General features: G+C 36.8%; 1 protein-coding gene across 8 annotated transcripts in view; it reads right to left on the reverse strand.

Annotated features, from left to right (window-relative positions):
• The window catches only part of Cntn3 (contactin 3), a 401,311-nt gene that overhangs the window by 266,283 nt on the left and 115,224 nt on the right, over positions 1 to 19,804 (reverse strand). For all 8 annotated transcript variants that reach the window (XR_001785107.2, XR_377430.4, XM_006505729.4 and 5 more), the window contains one exon: positions 8,217 to 8,343. Coding sequence is in view for 6 of the 8 variants with exons in the window: in XM_006505729.4 (XP_006505792.1) it covers positions 8,217 to 8,343 (127 nt within the window). In the remaining 2 variants the exon portion in view is untranslated. The remainder of the gene's footprint in view (positions 1 to 8,216; positions 8,344 to 19,804) is intronic.

Consider the following 19,804-nt stretch of genomic DNA (forward strand, 5'->3'; position numbering starts at 1 on the left):
ATTTACTGAAAATTCAAATCTTATTTTTCAAACCTCAGAACAATACAGGAAACTGGCCTCTATGTCTAACCTTGCTTGCCATTGCTACATGTAGCCCAAAAGGGCTACAAAGGAGGTTTGAAAAAATATTTCAAATTTACTTTAAACCTTATTAATTTTTTTTGCAACATTCTAAACTCACTCCTGTGGTTCTTAAGTGTGAACTTCAAACCTTAATGAATTTCAATGTCTAGAGAATGGGCATGTCTGAAGGTAAGCTATGGCCATCACATCACACAATTAAGTTTTTAGGTATTGCAAATTTATAGTTCTTTGGAAAATCTTTACAATTTCCTCTTTTTTTCAGAAAAATTTAAAATGCATCAAAAACACTCTTTCTACCACGTGGAACTACTTTAAAGCATTTCAAAAGTGTGTTCGCATCCACACTCCATCCTGGGCCCTCAGCCTAAGCATCTGGAGCGAAGGCAGCCAGAGCCACAGCACTTGGGACTGTACACAGAGGAATGTCAGTCATATAACATTTACCCTGTGCTTCAGAAGCTGACTAACCGTGTTTCTTTAGCTTGTGGTAAATGTCATAGGATTAAGGTCCTCCATATAATCATGTTATAACACTCTAGAATGATCTTACACGTTTCTTGCCAGTTCTCAGTGTTCAAATGCTGGCTCTGAGCATGGATTAGGATTTTTTTTTCCTTTGCGTGATCTGTAAGTGTGACACAGTTTATAACCTCTCACATCAGAAGCTGACTAATTCCCAGTGGAAGAACACTCCTGAACCAGACCCCTGTGGAAATTCGCGCCTGAGCAAATATTAAAAATGCTTGTCTGTGGAAGTAAATTTAGGGGTTCTAGATTTCTAGAACCTACATTTCTAGTATGTTTGACTCACATACTTTTTGTAAATCTTTTACTTCCTCTACTCAAGAGGAAAACTGCAAAGCAAATAAAGGGAGTGAGAAAACAAGCTTAACCTTGATGCAATCGAAGGGTGCAGTTGCTGATTCTCCACAGCAGATGAGCCCTTGGGAACCAGTGGTCTCTGTAATTTTGTTATGTGGCATAGGTAAGCATTTCAAAATGCATAGTCCCAATTGCTAAAAGGTAAACACCCCCAATGTTACATTCAAGAACATAAAACTACAAGAGGCAAAAATATGTGCACAATTGCACTCCAAAATAATAAACAAGCTGGTGGGAAGGGAGGAAAGAAAAGGGAGAATGGCGTGTGTGTGTGTGTGTGTGTGTGTGTATACATGTGTGTGTGTGTGTATATGAAGTTCATATAATAGTACATTAAGCACAAAAGCCTACCTTTTCGATACCTCATGATACAATTTAATCAATAAAAGCCTATTTCACATTGATCATATCTGTTTGCAAAATTCTAACATTTGGCATCACATCAATTGATAAGTTAATAAATTGATAAATTATTCACAGACATTTCCTGAATAGAGCAATCAAACTTAACTCATCAACCTATGCATATTCAGCTTCCATGAACTCTTCATTGTGTATGGTCAATGCCATCCAGCAAAGACAAAACCTAGAATGACCTACTGTTCTCATATCTTTGTTACTTATAATTCCTTCTCATCCATGTTATGATTAGATATGGCTTCCTCTTACACAGAACCACAGTGTATGTTCTAACTTGAATACAAACAGACATATTTTACCATCACTGTGATTTAAGACAACAAAGTTTGCCAATTCAACTTTGTTACAAAGTTAGGGAGTCTCATACCTTGAAACAGAAATTAACAGGCCTAATAAAGCAAATGGTATTAGGATTGTTTAAAAAATAATTGCAAGTTAAAAGATAACAAGTTGGAGAAAAATAAACCCTACATTTTGGCCCACAGGATAAAACAAAGCAAGAAGAATCAAATAACACCAGAATCCTTGGGGGTTTAGAGTTGTGTTTAGGAAATAAGCCCATGCTAAGCACTTGTTAAATCAACAGGCGATCCTTTATTTGGGCTTTGACAGAAAATTTAGTAGTGTAATCACAGAAGCAATTTGTGGTTTTAGAAGCAGCTTTCAAGTTAATAAGCAAATGCATTTGTGTTCATTGCAATGTTTGTTACTGTGTTTACTGAAGTGATGAGAATAATTGCAGCCCTTGAAAGAATGAATGTATGAATTTACATATTCAATACTTTATCCAAAAATAACTATTTAGGCTTCAGCAATAATTGAAATGAGTTAAGATGCTATGTATTTTGGTCAAAACCAAAACAAAGCAAATCACAACTTTGTGTGTAAAAACGTGTTTGACCATGCAGACTCCCATTTCTTTAATACATATTAAATATTAACATAGATAAACACACACACACACAAACACACACACACACCACTATACTACATTGATAGTTTAACAAATGCAAAACAGATGTTCCATGTAATTGGTTATAACCTATATAACCCAGTTCAAATTCATCAGTGTCTACAATATTCTAAGGAGATAAGCGATGTCCCTGCAGATTTTCATTCTCTGTGTAAATCTTAAATTTTCTGGTAAGTTTCCTTATTCTGTCCTAAACATGCTACTTGTCATGTGGTTCTGACATAAGAAATAAGAACACCCCATGCTCATATCTGAAGTGAGAGGTTAAGCATGCAAAGGCGACACAGCTGATTTAATTTTAATCAATATGTTTCATATCCCCTCTCCTTGTGCTTAAGAAAAAAATAAAACAAAAACAGGTGATTTATTGTGCTACATGATACCTTTAATGTATAAAAGCCAACCTTTCTTTTCCTTGTGAATATTGACTGCTCACAATAATGACTGGGTTTATATTTCACATTTTTTGATATGACCAGAAGCAACTAATGACACTACACGATAAACGAACTCTTCTTTGAGAGGCGATATTATGGGGAGGGTATCAGGCAGCTTGCGTTCAAGAAGTTACTTTGGTTACCTCAAGGCAAACTATATCAAAATGGAGCCAATAAATAAGACTTAATCCAAGCCATGGTGTGTAGAAAAGAAGCAACTACCTAGCACTTTGAAGCTGAAGTTTTTCCTATGGTATTATTGAATTCTGAAATATGATCTGCTAAATTATTTTTTTTCTTGTCAGTTTCATGATGGATCTTTCTCCAGCCACTAAGTGAGCCTTTACTGTTGGCTTGGCAGCTACAGTAAACACCATTGCCCTGAGAGAGTGACATCCTATCAGGATGAGCACAATTCCCTTGTAGTACATGAATTTCAAGGTGCCATAGTCAAGCACAGTCACAATTCACTCCGTGCTACAGGAATGTCAAAGGAGCATAGCCACGTGTAGTCATGCAGAGAGGATTCAAGATATAAGGTTATCCAGAAGGTTTTGTGGCCAGGAGGGTGGTACAGCCTCATTTTTTCCTCAAATACTCCTTTCATGAGTACTAATAGACTCAGAAAATATGGAGATATTTTTATGTATATTTTTAATGTTTTGCAACCACTTTAGTGGATTTTTTAAAAATATTGTTAGTGCCTAAATATAAGCTTAGAAACCAAAGCTGTATAGCTGGAAAATTTAGGATATCAAACAGAGCTGAGCTTCAAGATCTAGGTTTAGAAAACTAGAAGCAATGATAACAGAATGATAGCTTTTATTTGCCTTAGTATAAAAATAGGTAATAGTGACACCAGTTATTGCTTGATAATAGAAACCATACAAGGGCATATAATACATAGATGAAAATTATACTTAAGATATGTTATTTATCATGTGATTGGGTAGGTAATAAATATTATATAGCATATAAACTACATATGTGATATATGATATATAACACATGTGTACTTATACTCTTTAATGAAATACTCACTCATTGCCTCACTGCTTCCTTTCTCTCTACTTACCAGTTTATAATTATATGATATACAATATTATTTTGTTGCTTCATTAAAATATTAACTTTTGTTATTATACATACATAGATTACATATCACTCATGTATCACACAGGTAGGGCTACATACTAATATATTGCTACACAAAGGATAATATTTAGGACACTGTGTATGTGTGTGTATACACCGACATTAATAAACTTAAACTTCCTTCCATCACAGTGTTCATTGAATAAATGGTGAACAAAAATTAGTGTATTACACGAATTTTTGTTTCTTTTTATACTAAGCACAATTAGTGGAATTTCAGTAATTTAAACACACATGGAATCTATATTCATCCCATGAAATCCTGTTTAAGGAAACTAAAAGAGTCTACCCCACCCGGGGATCCATCCCATAATCAGCCACCAAAACCAGACACTAGTGCATAAGTCAGAAAGATTTTTCTGAAGGGACGCTGTTATAGCTGTCTTGTATGAGGCTATGCCAGTGCTTGACAAATACAGAAGTGGATACCCACAGTCATCTATAAGATGGAACACAGGGCCCCCAATGGAGAAGCTAGAGAAAGCATCCAAGGAGCTGAAGGGGTCTGCAACCATATTGGTGGAACAGCAATATGAACTAACCAGTACCCCCAGAGCTCTAGCTGCATATGTAGCAGAAGATTGCCTAGTCGATCATCACTGGGAAGAGAGGCCCCTTGTTATTGCAAACTTTATATGCCCCAGTACCAGTACAGGGGAATGCCAGGGCCAAGAATTGCGAGTGTGTGGGTAGGGGATCAGGGCAGAGGGAGGGTATAGGGAACTTTCAGGATAGCATTTGAAATGTATATAAAGAAAATATCTAATAAAAAATAAAAAAATAAAATTTTTAAAAAGTAAGTCAAATCTCCTAGTGACAAAATAAAAATCTTTGAAAAAAAAGTCTCCCAATGGAGGCAAAAATTATCTTAGAGTTTATACTTTAACAATTCCTAACATGTCACTTAATTAAAATATCTCACCTATTTGAAAGAGTTCAATAAGAAGCTGAGACCAAAATGGAAAACATCTGTATGATCAAGTTATGAAACCCAGGGTAGCTGTGGGCTAGCTATGGTACACAAGAGGATATCTTAGAAATAGAGATACGACATCCATGCTCTCTAGAATGGTAACAACTAGCCATGTATGGCCACAAAGCACTTGAAATGGGTCTTATGTAATTGATAAAGTGAATTACTTGCCTAGTCTGTGTGTGTGTTTGTGTGTGTGTCTGTATGTATACTCCAGTACAGCTTATATCTATAGTTCTTTATATACAGTATGGTATCAATGGATATTAAAGTGAATCTTGCATCTGGACATCTTCATCCAATGCTAGGCATTTGAAGCCCAAAGAAGAAATAAGTGAAAATTCTTTACATAAAAAACCCACAACAACTAAGTATTAATACTTCCTTAAGGTAACCTTCTTCAGTACCATCAGCAATTACAGTCAGACTGAATACTAATTAACCTTTAAATGTGGGCTTTAGGGTGTAGACAGGGAAATGTAAGAGAAAGAGTAAAATTCTCAATTAGACCTTTATAGGAGTAATTTCTCATGAGAATCTCTGAACTTTAGGATTTCTAATATGGCCAATTAAGAGTTATCTTTACCCAAAGGGGAAATAAAAGGGACAGGATCTCTCATGGGGCAAGTTTACACCAGTTTCCAGGAGTCTTTGAGCTTTTAAGGACAAATTCTCCTAAGATTCTTAAACTTTGTTCTGAATCTTCAGCAATATGACTGACTGGGTCACCTCCACTCCGTGATTTCATAGGAGTTACTCATTGCCTCCCTGCTTCCTTTTTCTCTACTTACCAGTTTATAATTATATGATATACAATATTATTTTGTTGCTTCATTAAAATATTAACTTTTGTTATTATATTGAATCTAGACTATTATTTCTAAAAAATATTAAAAAGTAAGAAGAAACAAGTGTTTCCTTCTGAATCGTTCTATGATAATAAGGTATATTATTTAATGGAACATTAAAAGGCAAAATTTGCGGGGGGGGGATAAATAAAGTCATCAGTATGACCTTCAATACTCTAAATTCCTTCCATTCAAGTGCAAACTGTCTCTTCTGTAGACAGCACACAGAAACAGAAACTTTATTTTATTGGAGTTACTGTAGGAAGGTCTCCTGCAGTTCAAAATGAAGATACTCCGTGTGTTTCTAGCTTTCAATTCTCAGAAATTATAAACCTTTAGCAAAGGTGAGATTTCATATTGTTTGTAAATCTTTAGTTCAGAAAATCTTTAAAGCTGTGATAAAAGTGTCTGTTCCATTTGGCTATCAACTAAGGATTTTGACACATTATGTAGCATGTTAAATCTCTTCATTTATCAAACACTATATCAGCAAATCAATGTGAGCCGTGTATCTCCTCTTCTCAGTTATAGATTTTCCTTGAAATGAAACATACCAGACCCTAAATTGGCATGCCAGGGTATGCAATAAAAGAGAAGGTCACAATCCACTAACAATAGCTCTGCAAAATTATATACGTGCAATTAATATATTTACCCTCAAACTCCACAACATCACACTGAATACCTAGTATACAAGGCATAATTTCTACAAAAGATTTATAGGTTTCTAAGCTCAAGACATCTGCCTATCTGATAAAATTCTACAAACATAATAAATCTTCTCATTTAGAAATACAATCCTCTGTGACAACGTTTGAAGTACTGAGAATTTCTTCACTAAAAACATTTCCCATGAAATAATTCATAAGATAAATATGACAATACAACTCCATTAATGACAGAAAAATAACCTACATGCTTATCACTCACACTTAGAACTCTCTCTATAAAGTGTTGCACTACTATGGGCAGCTCTAGTCTCTATAAGCTGTCAGACATCCATAGAAATATGTGAGAAACAATACTTTCAGGATAGAATCTTCCTCAAATGATCTGTTCATTTTCCCCACAAAGAAATATTTCCAGATGTTGCATACTCTACAGCCAATTCATCTAACTAGCTCATAAAAATCAATTTCTTGTTTTCTTTATGCTTTGCATATTTCTATAATAAGAAGAAAAAGCCAAGTAAAAATCTTTCTGTATCCTTGACTCTCCTTATCCAGACCAGTTAACATATATGCTTAATGCATATTTTCTTAAAGTATCCAGTATATGCTCCTTAAGTACACATTCAGCATATTGAAGTGACTAACCTTGATCAGTTCCAGGTGCATAAATATAAAAGTCTCTTTCTAGGAAAAGCCTGACCCACTTTAACAAGGATTGTTGAAGTCTATTATTCATATGGCTTCAGAGAACAACAGAGGTTCAATAAGATCTAAATGGTGACTTTGGAGTGGTAGGCTTTTATTAATGTAGGACGAAGGGTGCTTCTTCTGCAAAGTACAGGAATTGGGTAAATAGCATTGATGCAGATATTAACAAGCACTTTGAGGTGCGTGCTGCTCTGAGGGTGTCTCAAACACTCCACCCCAGCCACCTCTATGGATGCAGTGAATGCTAACTATAAATAATTCATCTCTTCATCGAATTGGGTACCATAAGTACCCAAGAGCAGAAATTGTTAATATTTTGATATTTAGTCATGTAAATACTCATGCCATCACATCCTGGTCACTTTTCAAATGTTGACATTTTAATCTTAAGGTGGGAATTTAATTTTTTATCTTAACTTTTATACCTTTTGGTGTGTGTGTGTGTGTGTGTGTGTGTGTGTGTGTGTGTGTGACAGCTGAAGGTTTCAGTGAATAAGTTTGCACATAATTTTAGAAGCAAGGATTTAAAGGTGATTTTTAAAAGTCTGACAAAAGAAATTATTTTCTCTTCAAAATAATTTAAATTATTTTAAAAATGCATTTTACTCTCCCACATTTAATAAGCCTCCAAACACATATCTAGTGTAAACAAGGAAAAAATATTTAAAAAGAAAAGAAACCAAAACAACAAGAAAACAAAGAAAAGAGAAAACAAAACAAAACAACAATTAAAATAACATGGATCAAACACCACTTAATTTCACGCCATTAATGAATGTGTTCTTGGTATCTTTATAACTTGACTTATAATCTGTAAACTTTATAAATTAAATTATACCATAAATCAGTGAGAAGATGAAGCATACCTAATAAACCCTCTGATGTTTTTCCTTTAATTCAGACATGATGCCTTAAAAGATTTAAATGTTTGTGGAATCAGTTCTGTTGAATGCACAGCAAAGCTATAGCATCATGTATCCAATACTTCTTACATGGCAGAATATACCGAAGCACACTAACAACAATCACCACATTTTATTTCCATGATCAACCTTCCCACTGTACCTGTAATGAGGTGAAGGGTTGCCTCTTGCTTCACAATTTAATGTTATTTTTTTGTCCTCTGAATCAACAGGGAAAATACTGTTGCTGGGCTCTTTGATAAACACAGGGCCTTGTAAAAGAAGTTCACCTGCATAGGAAGAGGAATAAAATAAGAAGAATAAATGAAAGTTGTCATATAGTGTACAGTCCAGAATGGAAAATAACAAATAGCAGCTATTGTTTACTCTTAACTGTCTCTACTTCCCAGCACATACCATGCGGTGTGCACATTGCTTGGTTAAAGAGCATCTATCAATTTATCCTTAAGAGTGAGTAAACTCCTCAAGAAGCAGCAATCCACGAGAAATGTCACCATGTTTAAAAATTCATCTCAGTCTGTAAATAAAGCTGTAGCATTACTTGCCAAAACAATGCCCATATACTTTATGCATGTTTTTGGAGAATAAATTCATTACCAGAAATCTTTTCTATTATATAAATCTCTTTGCAAAATTAAGCTGAAATGAAAATCCAGAACGTTTCTAATAACATTTGAGGAATACACACAACTCATGGCTGCCAACCCATGTTTATGGTTCATTGGGATATTCATATACTTCATAGCACACGACACAAAAGGATGCAGAGATGATTAAGTGCCTTTCAAAAAGTGTTCCTACTTTAGGAGAACTGGGACAGTTTCTGAAGGTAATTGTCACATTCACACATATGAAAACAAAATTCTAATTGTACTATGTGTTGGGAGAGGAGAAAGAGAATGTTATCACGAAACAGTTATGCAACTGAAATTGTGTAACCATCGCTAGAGCATTTTTTAAAAACAAATTCAATTTTTTTTTAAGAAATCTTTCCTCTCATGGAATACTGTGCCGAATTGAAGAGGAGTTTCTCCTAAAGCTGAGAGGGATGGCAAAATAAACTCAAAGACTAAGAGAATTCATCAAATGTAAGACAAAAACAAAATGAGATTGAATAGTTTCAAAAGCCTCTGAGAGACAGAACTTACATTTTTATATGCTTCAGAGAGCAATTACACAAATAGAAATACATGCCATAACAAGGTAAGTCATAAACTTACAACATAAAACCACAATAATCATCTGAATGAAGGACATATCCTTAACTATGCTTTGGAATGAGCCCTTAACTCACTAATGCAATATTTAATCATCAAGATGCTCTTAGCATGAGTAACGTATTCTGTCCAGTATACAGAAGAAGAAAGCTAAGCTAAGCATGGTTAGGTTACATAAGCACTTTTACCCAACATTTTAGAATGCCAGTGTATACAGTTTAGAAGTTACTGCAGAGCTCATGTAAAGACGTAGCTTTGCCTTTTCTGTAAAGCATTCGATGTCCTAATTCTAGAAACTTCCCTAGGCTTCTATGAGATAATGTACAACACAGCTTATCAGAGTGTTTTTGTTTGATGTGATATATCAGTCACTTTTCTGTTTTTGTGATAAGATACTATGACCAGAGCAACTGAAAAAGAAAATGTTTCCTTTGGCTCATGGTTCTTGAGAGATGAGAGTCCATCATGGCAGAGAAGCATGGCAGCAATAAGTAGGCATGGAGGCTGGGGCAGCATGTTGAGGCAGATCACATCCTCTACCATATACAAAAATCATAGAGAATGGAGTGGCTATAGCAAATCCCACCACCAGTGATGCACTTCTGTAGCAAGGGCATGTGTTCTAAACCTCCCTAACTGCTATCTACTGGAAACCGAGTGTTCAAATATCTGAACCTTTGGGGGGATGGGGGACATTCTTATCCAAACCACTATAAGGAGCGAATAGCTATACTGGATAGCGATACTGCCTTTGTCAGGCTAGACAATATCTTTGTTGGAGAATAGTCACACCAGAATAACCAAACATGTGATCATGTGTGAAAGATTTGAGTCTCCAGTCATCAAGCTGAACTGGAGACTGAATCTAACCACTTATATAACCATTAGTCAGAATAGCATAATAAGGTCCCAAAGCCACTTGTAATAGTACAATTAGTTTTACTGATCTGTAGCATTACAGTCTTTCAAGGTGTTATACTTACAATTATAATTTAGGTCAAGGAAGTGATAGATTCCAAAGTCCACTAAAGAGATACTAGGTAGTGTCTAAAAAGTTCTGAGAAACATTTATTGTTCTCAAGATAAGGTTATACTGCTGGCAAAGACAAAATCCAACACACAGGTGTGTTACCAAACAAAAACAAAAACTAAAAGACTTTTTTACCATAAGATGTACTGGCTAGTTTTGTGTCAATTTGACACAGCTGGAGTTATCACAGAGAAAGGAGATTCAGTTGAGGAAATGTCTCCATGAGATATAACTGTAAGGCATTTTCTCAATTAGTGATCAAAGGGGAATGGCCCCTTGTGGTTAGGACCATCTCTGGGCTGGTAGTCTTGGTTCTATAAGAAAGCAGGCTGAGCAAGCCAGGGGAAGCAAGCAAGCCAGTAAAGAACATCCCTCCATGGCTTCTGCATCAGCTCCTGCTTTCTGACCTGCTTGAGTTCCAGTCCTTACTTCCTTGGTGATGAAGAGCAGTATGGAAGTGTAAGCCGAATAAACCCTTTCCTCCCCAGCATGCTTCTTGGTCATGATGTTTGTGCAGGAATAGAAACCCTGATTAAGACAGTGTTTAAGTACCTCCCTTACACTATAGACAGTGGCAACTTTCAGTTGTTCTGCCACATTTTCAAGTTTACTGTGGCACAGAAGCAATGTGAGTTCTAGATTCTGATCTTCTATGAAGCTGAGCTTCAGCATCAAGCCTCAGCTTTAAGGCTGATGTAAGCATGGTCTCAAGTTTAAACAATGTATACTGCAGCTCCTACCTATACCAGATGATCAGTAGAATGGTGCATTAGCACCTTTCAACTTGCAATGTGTTTACTGGGATGTGATATTACACAGCATGGGTCAATGAATATCTGTGTGATTGTTAATAATCTGTATCTAAGCCGTTGCTGTAGCATAGCTTCTGGAACATGCCACACCGTCAACATTAGTCTGGATTGTATAAACAGTTGAGGTTATTTGAAATACATATGAAATATTCCTCATGATGCCTCTTTATTGGGAAAAATCACATTTTAAAAATGGGCGGATGTTAAAATAAGATTTTAAGTCTCACTGTTACCTTCCCAACTTGGAAATGGTTTGTCCTCCAAACCAGGGAGGGACAGAGAGGATAAATACTTGGACAGAAATGGCAAAGCCCATTCGTAGGGAGAGGCTGGGTACCTGATAGAAACCTTCATGATTTTGATTTGTATCTAATTCCAAGGCATAACTCTGTCCAAAATACAGTCAGTCAAAAATTATCCCTTAGCTTGCTTTTTGAACTTTGCTGTTTTGTGATGACAGTGAAATTAAGAACTTTGAGAACATACCTATCATGTCTGAAATTTAAAGATCCTGAAAGGCACTCAAGACAATCAATGGCTATGGGGAAGCTTCCAAATCTTTAAAACTAAAAAAAAAATTAATAATGAAATGTGACAGGTTAGCCCATGCTTTATGCTTAGACAACACACAAAATCCACTTGGTCTTTTTGCATTTGAATGGAATTGGTATTAAGGGGATGCTGAGATATGCTGTCCTAAACTCTTGCCAGAAACATAAACATAGCAGAATCAGACTCTGGCCTTTGCTATCCATGAGGGAATATGCAGCATTTTCTTCAATTAGTTTTGATCTTCAAAAGGATGTATCCTTTTCCCCTGTAGATATTCATAACAATCTATAGAAACCTGATATATAACAGAAGGTAGCCTCTTGCCTGATTAAATATATTTGGTGTAACATTTAGATTGATGTTGAATCTGACATTTTGTGACAGGAACATTTTTTTTTTGATATGCTAGCCTAGCTGCAAAGCCCCACTTTTAGCTTTACAACTTAAAATAAAGGCTGTATAACACTGCTGAAAAAGACTAATAAGTCCAAAAATTCAATCCTAAGGTGTACTTCCTCCTTGCCTCTTGCCCCTAACAGCTACAGGCAACTAGGAATAAGTACCTCTGAATGTGAATACAAGCGTTAAGGGATGCTAAGGTAATGTCACATAAAAGATCAAACTGTACCTGGTCAATTCTAATGGTCACATGTCATACACATTTTATGTAGACTGAGGAAGAAAAACAGAAAAAAAAAAAACCTTCACACTGCTGCATTTCCTTCACTAAAAGAAACAAAATTCCTTGGAGTGTCAATGCTACATTTTAAATTCCTAGGGAAAGGAGGGCATATCCCACTTCTAACCTGCTGTTTTTTGCCATGTCTCCCTGAGGAAAAGGAGAGTGGAGTCCTTTTAGATGAAGACGAACGGTCCCAGAGGTAGTCAGGAAGGCAATACCATTAAAGGCAGAATTCAAGAGACATGAACCAGACTTGGACTGTTTATTCCATTTCCTTTCTAGATTCACTGCCCCCGTCCCACCAAATGAACACTAGCTTTGGTTAAAGAGAGTAAAAGAGTATGTTGCCAATTTGATGAGAGCTGTTCTGAGCCATATTATTCTACAGAAAAAAACAAATAATGATGGAGGCAGTTGCCCCTTCCTTTCTGCCAGGACAAACTGCTAGCTAGTCTGCTCCCCTGAAGACAGCACAGCCTGTGGCATCCCAGGAGATCAAGTGCACTCAGGGCATAAGACCCCACAGCCCGAGGCCTCCCAGGAGATCTGATGCACACAGGGCAACTAAGTCACAGATCACCATCTTGTCTGCTCCAGTGAAGACACCACAGCTTGAAGGCATCCCTGGAGTCCCTCTGTACACAGGCAACTGGGCAACTGACACCACAGTCTGAAGACTTCCTGGGGGCTCCAGAGCAGGAAGGGCAAGTGACCCAAGAAACTTGAAAGCCTTCCTGGGGTTCTGCTACACACAGGGAAACAGAAATCACAGTCTGTAGGCACAGTCTGTAGCCACCCCCTTGAATAACAGCTTCACAGAGGACAATAGTTTGACTGCTCCTCTAAAGACCCAACAATCTGAAAGCCTCCCAGGAGATGTACTGCAGACAAGGTAACAGATCACCAGCTTCTCTGCCCCTCTGAAGACAACCCCCCGGCCCCCCCGCCACCAGATTGGAAGGCTCCATAGGAGGTCTGCTACAGCCATTGCCATAGGCTTACCAGGAGATCTGAAGCAACTCAGGGACAAAAGAGGCAGACATGAGACAGAGTCACCCAGACCAGCAAATACCAGGGATAACCAGATGACTAGAGGCAAACATATGACCATAAGCAACAGAAAACAATACACGTGGTTATCAACTGAACCCAGTTCTCCCACCACAGCCAACCCTGAACATCAACACACCTGAAAATCAGGAAGCTGACCTTAAATTCTATCTCATGAAAATAATAGAGTCCTTTAAGGAGGATATAAATAACTCACTGAAAGAAATACAGAAAAGCACAGGTAAACAAGTAGAAGCCCTTAAAGAGGAAATAATTCCCTTAAAGAAATACCGGAAAACACAATCAAACAGGTGAAGAAATTGAGTCAAGTCATCCAAGCCCTTAAAGTGGAAGTAGAAACAATAAAGAAAACACAAATGGAAGCAAAACTGGAAATGGAAAACCCAGGAAAGAGGTCAGGAATTACAGATGTGAGGTAGAAGAATACAAGAGATAGAAGAGAGAATCTCAGTTGTAGAAAATACTGTAGAAGAGATTGATACAGCCGTCAGAGAAAATTCAAAACATAAAAAAATCCTAACCCAAACATCTAGGGATTTCAGCACACAATGAAAAGATAAAATCTAGAAACAATGGAATAGAGGAGAACTTAGATTCCCAGGTCAAAGGACCTGAGCATATTCAACAAAATCATAGAAGAGAATGTCCCCAACCTAAAGAAAGAGATGGCCATACACGTAGAGGTAGCCTATAGAACACTAAGTTAATGGGACTAGAAAAGAAACTCCTCTTGTCACATAATAATCAAAACACTAAATGCACAGAACACAGAAAGAATATTAAGAGCTGCAAGGGAAAACTTCCAAGTAACATACAAGGTAGAATTATCAGAATTACACCAGACTTCTCAACAGAGACACTAAAAGTTAGAAGATCCTGCTCAGAGGTCATGCACACTCTTAAAGAACACAAATGCCAGCCCCTGTTAATCTTAGTATAATACATGTCTGTGATAGATTTTTCAAAGTAAGATAATGCAGCATGTGAAAACCTACCCATGATAGACAAGGTCCTGCAGTCAATTGACCTATGGCACCTCCTGTATGCAAATTCTGATGCTGTGAGCCAAAGAGCAAGACGGCTTCAGGGTTGGCTTCTTTTGGAGGCCATGAGGGAAGGATTTATTCTGTATTTCTACTTGGCATTGTGCACTCTCAACTTATCTTCAAGTCATTTTTTTTTTCTTCTCTGTGTGTGCTTCGCTCTCTAGGCTCAAACTCCCCTATTTTTCCAGGACATCATTTGTGATGTCTGGATCACAGCCTTACAACTTGACCACCATCTTTTATAAATAGAATAACGTCATTTGTCAAGGACCCATGAGAGCTCTAGGTTCTTATGGTGAGCTCTTTTGTTACATTGTGGATTGCGGCACAGCAAGATCCAGTGCATGATAAAAACAAACAACAAAACCCCAAAACCAGACAAGGGAAGGTGAAATCACAGGGAAAAAAAAAGTGGTCTCTTGTTGCTTTTTTCTTATTCATGTTGTTGTGAAGTTTGCAAATTTCTCTCTGACTGTTCATTATTTTTATAAAGAATCAGAGGAAAGTGATGGGAGCTACCACCATCATTTAGACACTAGGAAGGAAGTATACACATGTGTGTTCATTTAATTGCGTATATACTTGCATGTATGTATATATATATATATATATATATATATATATATATATATATACATATATATTATATACATATATATGTTATTTATATGTGCATACATGAACACATATATTTAAGATGTATAATGCAATGAATATACCAGAGTAACAGAAGATGGCAATGAAGCAAGTTTAAGATGAGAAATGAGAAATAAAATGGGAGATGCTTTTCAGGATGAACTTATTTGTCTACCTCCTACATGAGGAAATGTTAGGAAGCAATTAGGTTAATGGAAAAGTGCCGCAGTGTAGCATACACTGTGTAGGACAGTTTTCAAATCTGGCACCAATATAAAGTAGAAAGACTTTAAACATCTAAATTAACTGTCTAGCACTTCAGTCTTTATGCCCTACTCTGTCCATCAACAGGAGGGCCGAACACACATGTGGAATAATACTCAACAATTAAGGAACTGGAATTAAAAAGAGCTGGTTAGGCTTCACTGATGCTAGAAATAAATGTTCAAATAAAATAGGCTTTCTTGATACATTTTCTTTTACCAAGAACCGCTTTCATCTTTTAATCGCAGTTTGCTAAAGTAAAGAAAACAATGCCAATGCACTAAAACCTCTTATCCGTAATAGTTTACACAGAGGATACTTGGATGCTGCTAGTCTGTCTGAGTAAAATGATGGAATGTCTTATTTATTCCTATAGTCAGATATTCAGTCTGAACAATAATGATGTAGAGTTAAAGAATGTGGAAGATTTGTCAAATCAGCCCATCACAGTATTATTTTAATTCAGTTGCTATTTCTGCTTGTTGGAAAGTTTTTTTACAATTGAGAAAAAAGGATGCTAATCAATGCAAATATCATATTGCAGTATATAAATAATGTGTTGTCTTATGAATGTGATCTCAAGTAATTCTGATCCTCCCATTATCCCTTTCTTCCTATATGGTTTAGCAGCAAATTCAACCTAGAAGAAGAGGAGGAAGAGGAGAAGGAGATAGAGAAGAACAAGAACAAGGAGGAGGAGGAGCGGGATGCTATTGTGAGGTATGCAATGTGCTATACCAAGAGAAAAAAACAGATGCATTCTCATTCTGCAGTACAGCAGCCTTCATTGGAGTCCATTGAAATGTTCATCCCAAGAGTCTCACATCATGAAAGAAGTTTATTAATCAGTTCTTGAAACATGTCTTTAGTGTCTCACTGTTAAAGATTTGCATTTATGTTTTTTTTTAATAATTTCAACAACTTTGGGTCAAAGCTTTGGGGGGTCTTCCCTTCATGTATTTGGGAAATGCATTCTATAAAACTCTAGTATAAGGTCATTGTTTCTATGACAACATAATTCTATGGAAAATAATTCCTATTATACATTACTGGTTATAGAGAAACAAATAAGTGGACATTCTATCTGGTGGTTACAAGTTGCTGTACTTCTGCAGCTATACTCTATACTAGAAGGGAACCACATCTCAAAGACAATGAAAGCCAGTTTTCTATTTGTAATGTTCTATCTGTTTAAAATGCTAACCCCACCTGTATGTGTTGGGACTGCAGGTACATGTGCACATGGAAGACACAGAAGTATGTCTGATGTCCTGCACTGTCACTCTCTGTCTTTCTCCTTTGAGACAAGGTCTCACAGTGAGCCTCACTGATCTTGTGCCTATGCCCAACTGCCATCATTGAGGCTACAACACTATCGGGCTTGTAAATTAATTTTTGTATGAGCTCTGAGATCTGACCTCAAATCCAAGTACATGCACAGGGAGTCGCTTTCATAGCCCTAAAGTCACTTTTCCCTCATCTTACATTTTTCCAGAAACTTGCTTTCATATTTTTTTAAATGCTGACAGAGATTAAACTGTGTTCTATATTTTGGGATAGGATGAAATTATGTGGAACAATGACACCAAGGCAGCCTTTCCCACACTGTGTCAGCAACTAGAAAGAAACTAGCTTCTTAAAATATATAGAGTCCCCTGCTTTGTGGTTTTTAAGCGGCCTATGGTTCAAAGTTGACTTAAGTATGAGTTGCGGTATATACAATATTCATTTAATGCAGTAAAATACACAACTAATAAACTAGTTTTTGTGAAATAATACAAATACTTCAACCATTCTGAGCAGTGTTTGTTATTATTGTTTGTTTCTCTTTTCTTTTTATTCAATTGCACTGTATTTCCTTCCACACAACCAGCTTTATCATTCTCTACTTCTTACTTCCACATATAAGTTAAAAACACCAATCCCCAGTATGTTCTTTATTATGTATGTACATATAGTGTGTGCATGTGAGGGGAGTTTACATACATATAAGTGTGTGCATCAGTGCATTTGCTAATGCCTTCTTTTTTCACTCTCTGCCTAATTCCTTTGAGGAAGGATCTTTCAATGAACACAGAGCTACACTTTAGAAAGTCCACAATTCTAGGGTTACAGTGCATTTCGGACACACTTGGAGCTGAGATCTGAATTCAAGGGTTCATTCAATCAGGCAATCTTACTCATTGAGCCATCTCGCCCACCTATCATTGATAAGTTCTCCTTCCCTATTTGACAACCTCTGGACCAGATGCACATTTCTCTTTCTTACAGAATTGCCAATTATTATTGCTTTTAGGGGAGTGCGTGACATTGCAAGGTGTGTTCTGCACCAATTTATATATAAATAAAACAAATCATAGCAATGAATAAAAACATTAAATCAACATCATTTTAAAACATTCTCAAAGGTCCCAAATTATGAGTCTTTTCTAAACCCACTCATCTGATGTCTCCTGGGGCATCTGAGTGAGAAAAGAAGAAAAACTGTGGGTTCTCACAAACCAGTCACATAAAAATAAGATTCTCAGTCCTGCATAGTATGTAGCTGCCCCTATTCAATGTTATTGGTTGAAAAATGCCTGTTCCCGAGTGTCAATATTGCCCACTGACCATTAAGTCCCATGTGAGTTACACTGCATTTATTAACATCCCTAACTTCAAGTCAACACAAAGCCACCAGAATAAAATTGGGCATTCTAAAAAATTTATTGTTTTCTTTAATATAAATAATTGATCTTTGAAGCTACAAAGGAAGTTCACCTAGGAGCTTCACATACTTTCTAATTCTGGAGAACCATTGGGCAGTAATATACAGGCAACAATAGGACTGAGAGATGACTCTGGTATTCTTACAAATATCCTTCCTGGGAGTTGCCATTCAGTAGCCATCTGTTTTCACTGCAGACTCTTAGAAAGGTGTCTGTACATCTTAAACATCACAACTTATTTATTACTGTATACTGCCATCACCTATTTTTTACTCCCCTGCCCCATCCCTGAGTTTCATGCCTTCAGAAGACAGAAACTATATTTACCAGATATACAAATACATATACAAATTGTATATACTAGGATTATTGCTTAATCAGCATCAGACCAGTAGTCAGCCTCTGTGCCTGCCTGTAGCACCACTAGAAATCCTTTTAGCTGACCAAAGACTGACCAGCAATTTCCAGATTACAACCCTTACCAAGGTATTATTCCTCTAACTAATATATATCTTATAATATAAAATAATTCATGATAAAATTGTCTTCTTACATGGAGAAGTTAGTTCAAGTGCCATATTGATGGTACTTTAAAAAATACAGGGAAAGAAAATGCAGAACCCTCAGGGAGGCATCTACTGTTATTAGTTGCTTGTTTCTGTTTGGCAGATTCTGGGCTCTGGGTCACGTACACCCAATCCACTCCCTTCTAAGTACTGTAAATGCGGTACTACACAGGAGTAGCTTTGCTGGAACACACACATAATAGCACTCTCAATGGCAACAGCACTCCACTAGTAATCTACTGCAGAACTGAGTGCTGAAGCAGAGCCCATTTCTTGGTTTTAATGACTTGTTTGAAAGTAGCAGCTGCCTTTGCCATTAAAACAAACCAGAATGGGCAAAGGTTGAGCTTCTCTGTGAGGATGCTTCAGTCCTCAGGCCTTACAGGACGCTTGCTCTGGCTATTTACTTTCCAGAAGTAAAGTGGACGCAAGGGTCTTGAAAAAAAAAAACACTGAAACTCTCAAGAAATCAGTAGAAATCAGTTACACGAACCATGTATTTATTCAGAAGTAATAAACACTAAATCATTCTTTATTAACATGTTTACTAAACTTTTTATTTAATGGCTATATTCGATGAAATATAGGACTGCCCACTACTTATTGTCCCCCTCAAACTGCAGCTGGATCTTTCCAAACAGGTCCCATTCCCTTCATGTAATTTTCAGTTTGTAATGTCAAGTTGATGTGCATGCCTGTGAGGATGTTAAGTGGACTATGGGTAACCTACTCCCTATATGGTGTTCTTAGGTCTTATGTCATTCCAAATATTAGGATAAAAGTTCTAAAATTAGAATACAACAGCAGCATTCAAGCTAATTAAATGACTTAACTGATTTTACTTATTGTTTCCTTTCACTTATTTATTTTTATTTTCATATGCATGGGTGTTTTGCCCACGCCTATATCTCTGTACCTGTGGGACTGTGATAGGCAGCCTATTTTGGTTGAATGAGACTTGCTCCGGTGACCCAGTCGAGAACTCTACAAGGGACGAAAAAGTGAGCCACGTTCCCAGAGTCAGGTGCTTGACACCACAGAGCCCCCAACTCCATAATTCTGTGACTATCAGTCAGGAAGACAAGGTACCTTGCTTCTGGAATTCTGGCTAGACTCCACCCCCACAGTTGCCTGACTATAGCCAGA

This window comes from Mus musculus, chromosome 6 (assembly GCF_000001635.26).
Source record: "Mus musculus strain C57BL/6J chromosome 6, GRCm38.p6 C57BL/6J".
NCBI classification, from domain to species: Eukaryota; Metazoa; Chordata; class Mammalia; order Rodentia; family Muridae; genus Mus; species Mus musculus.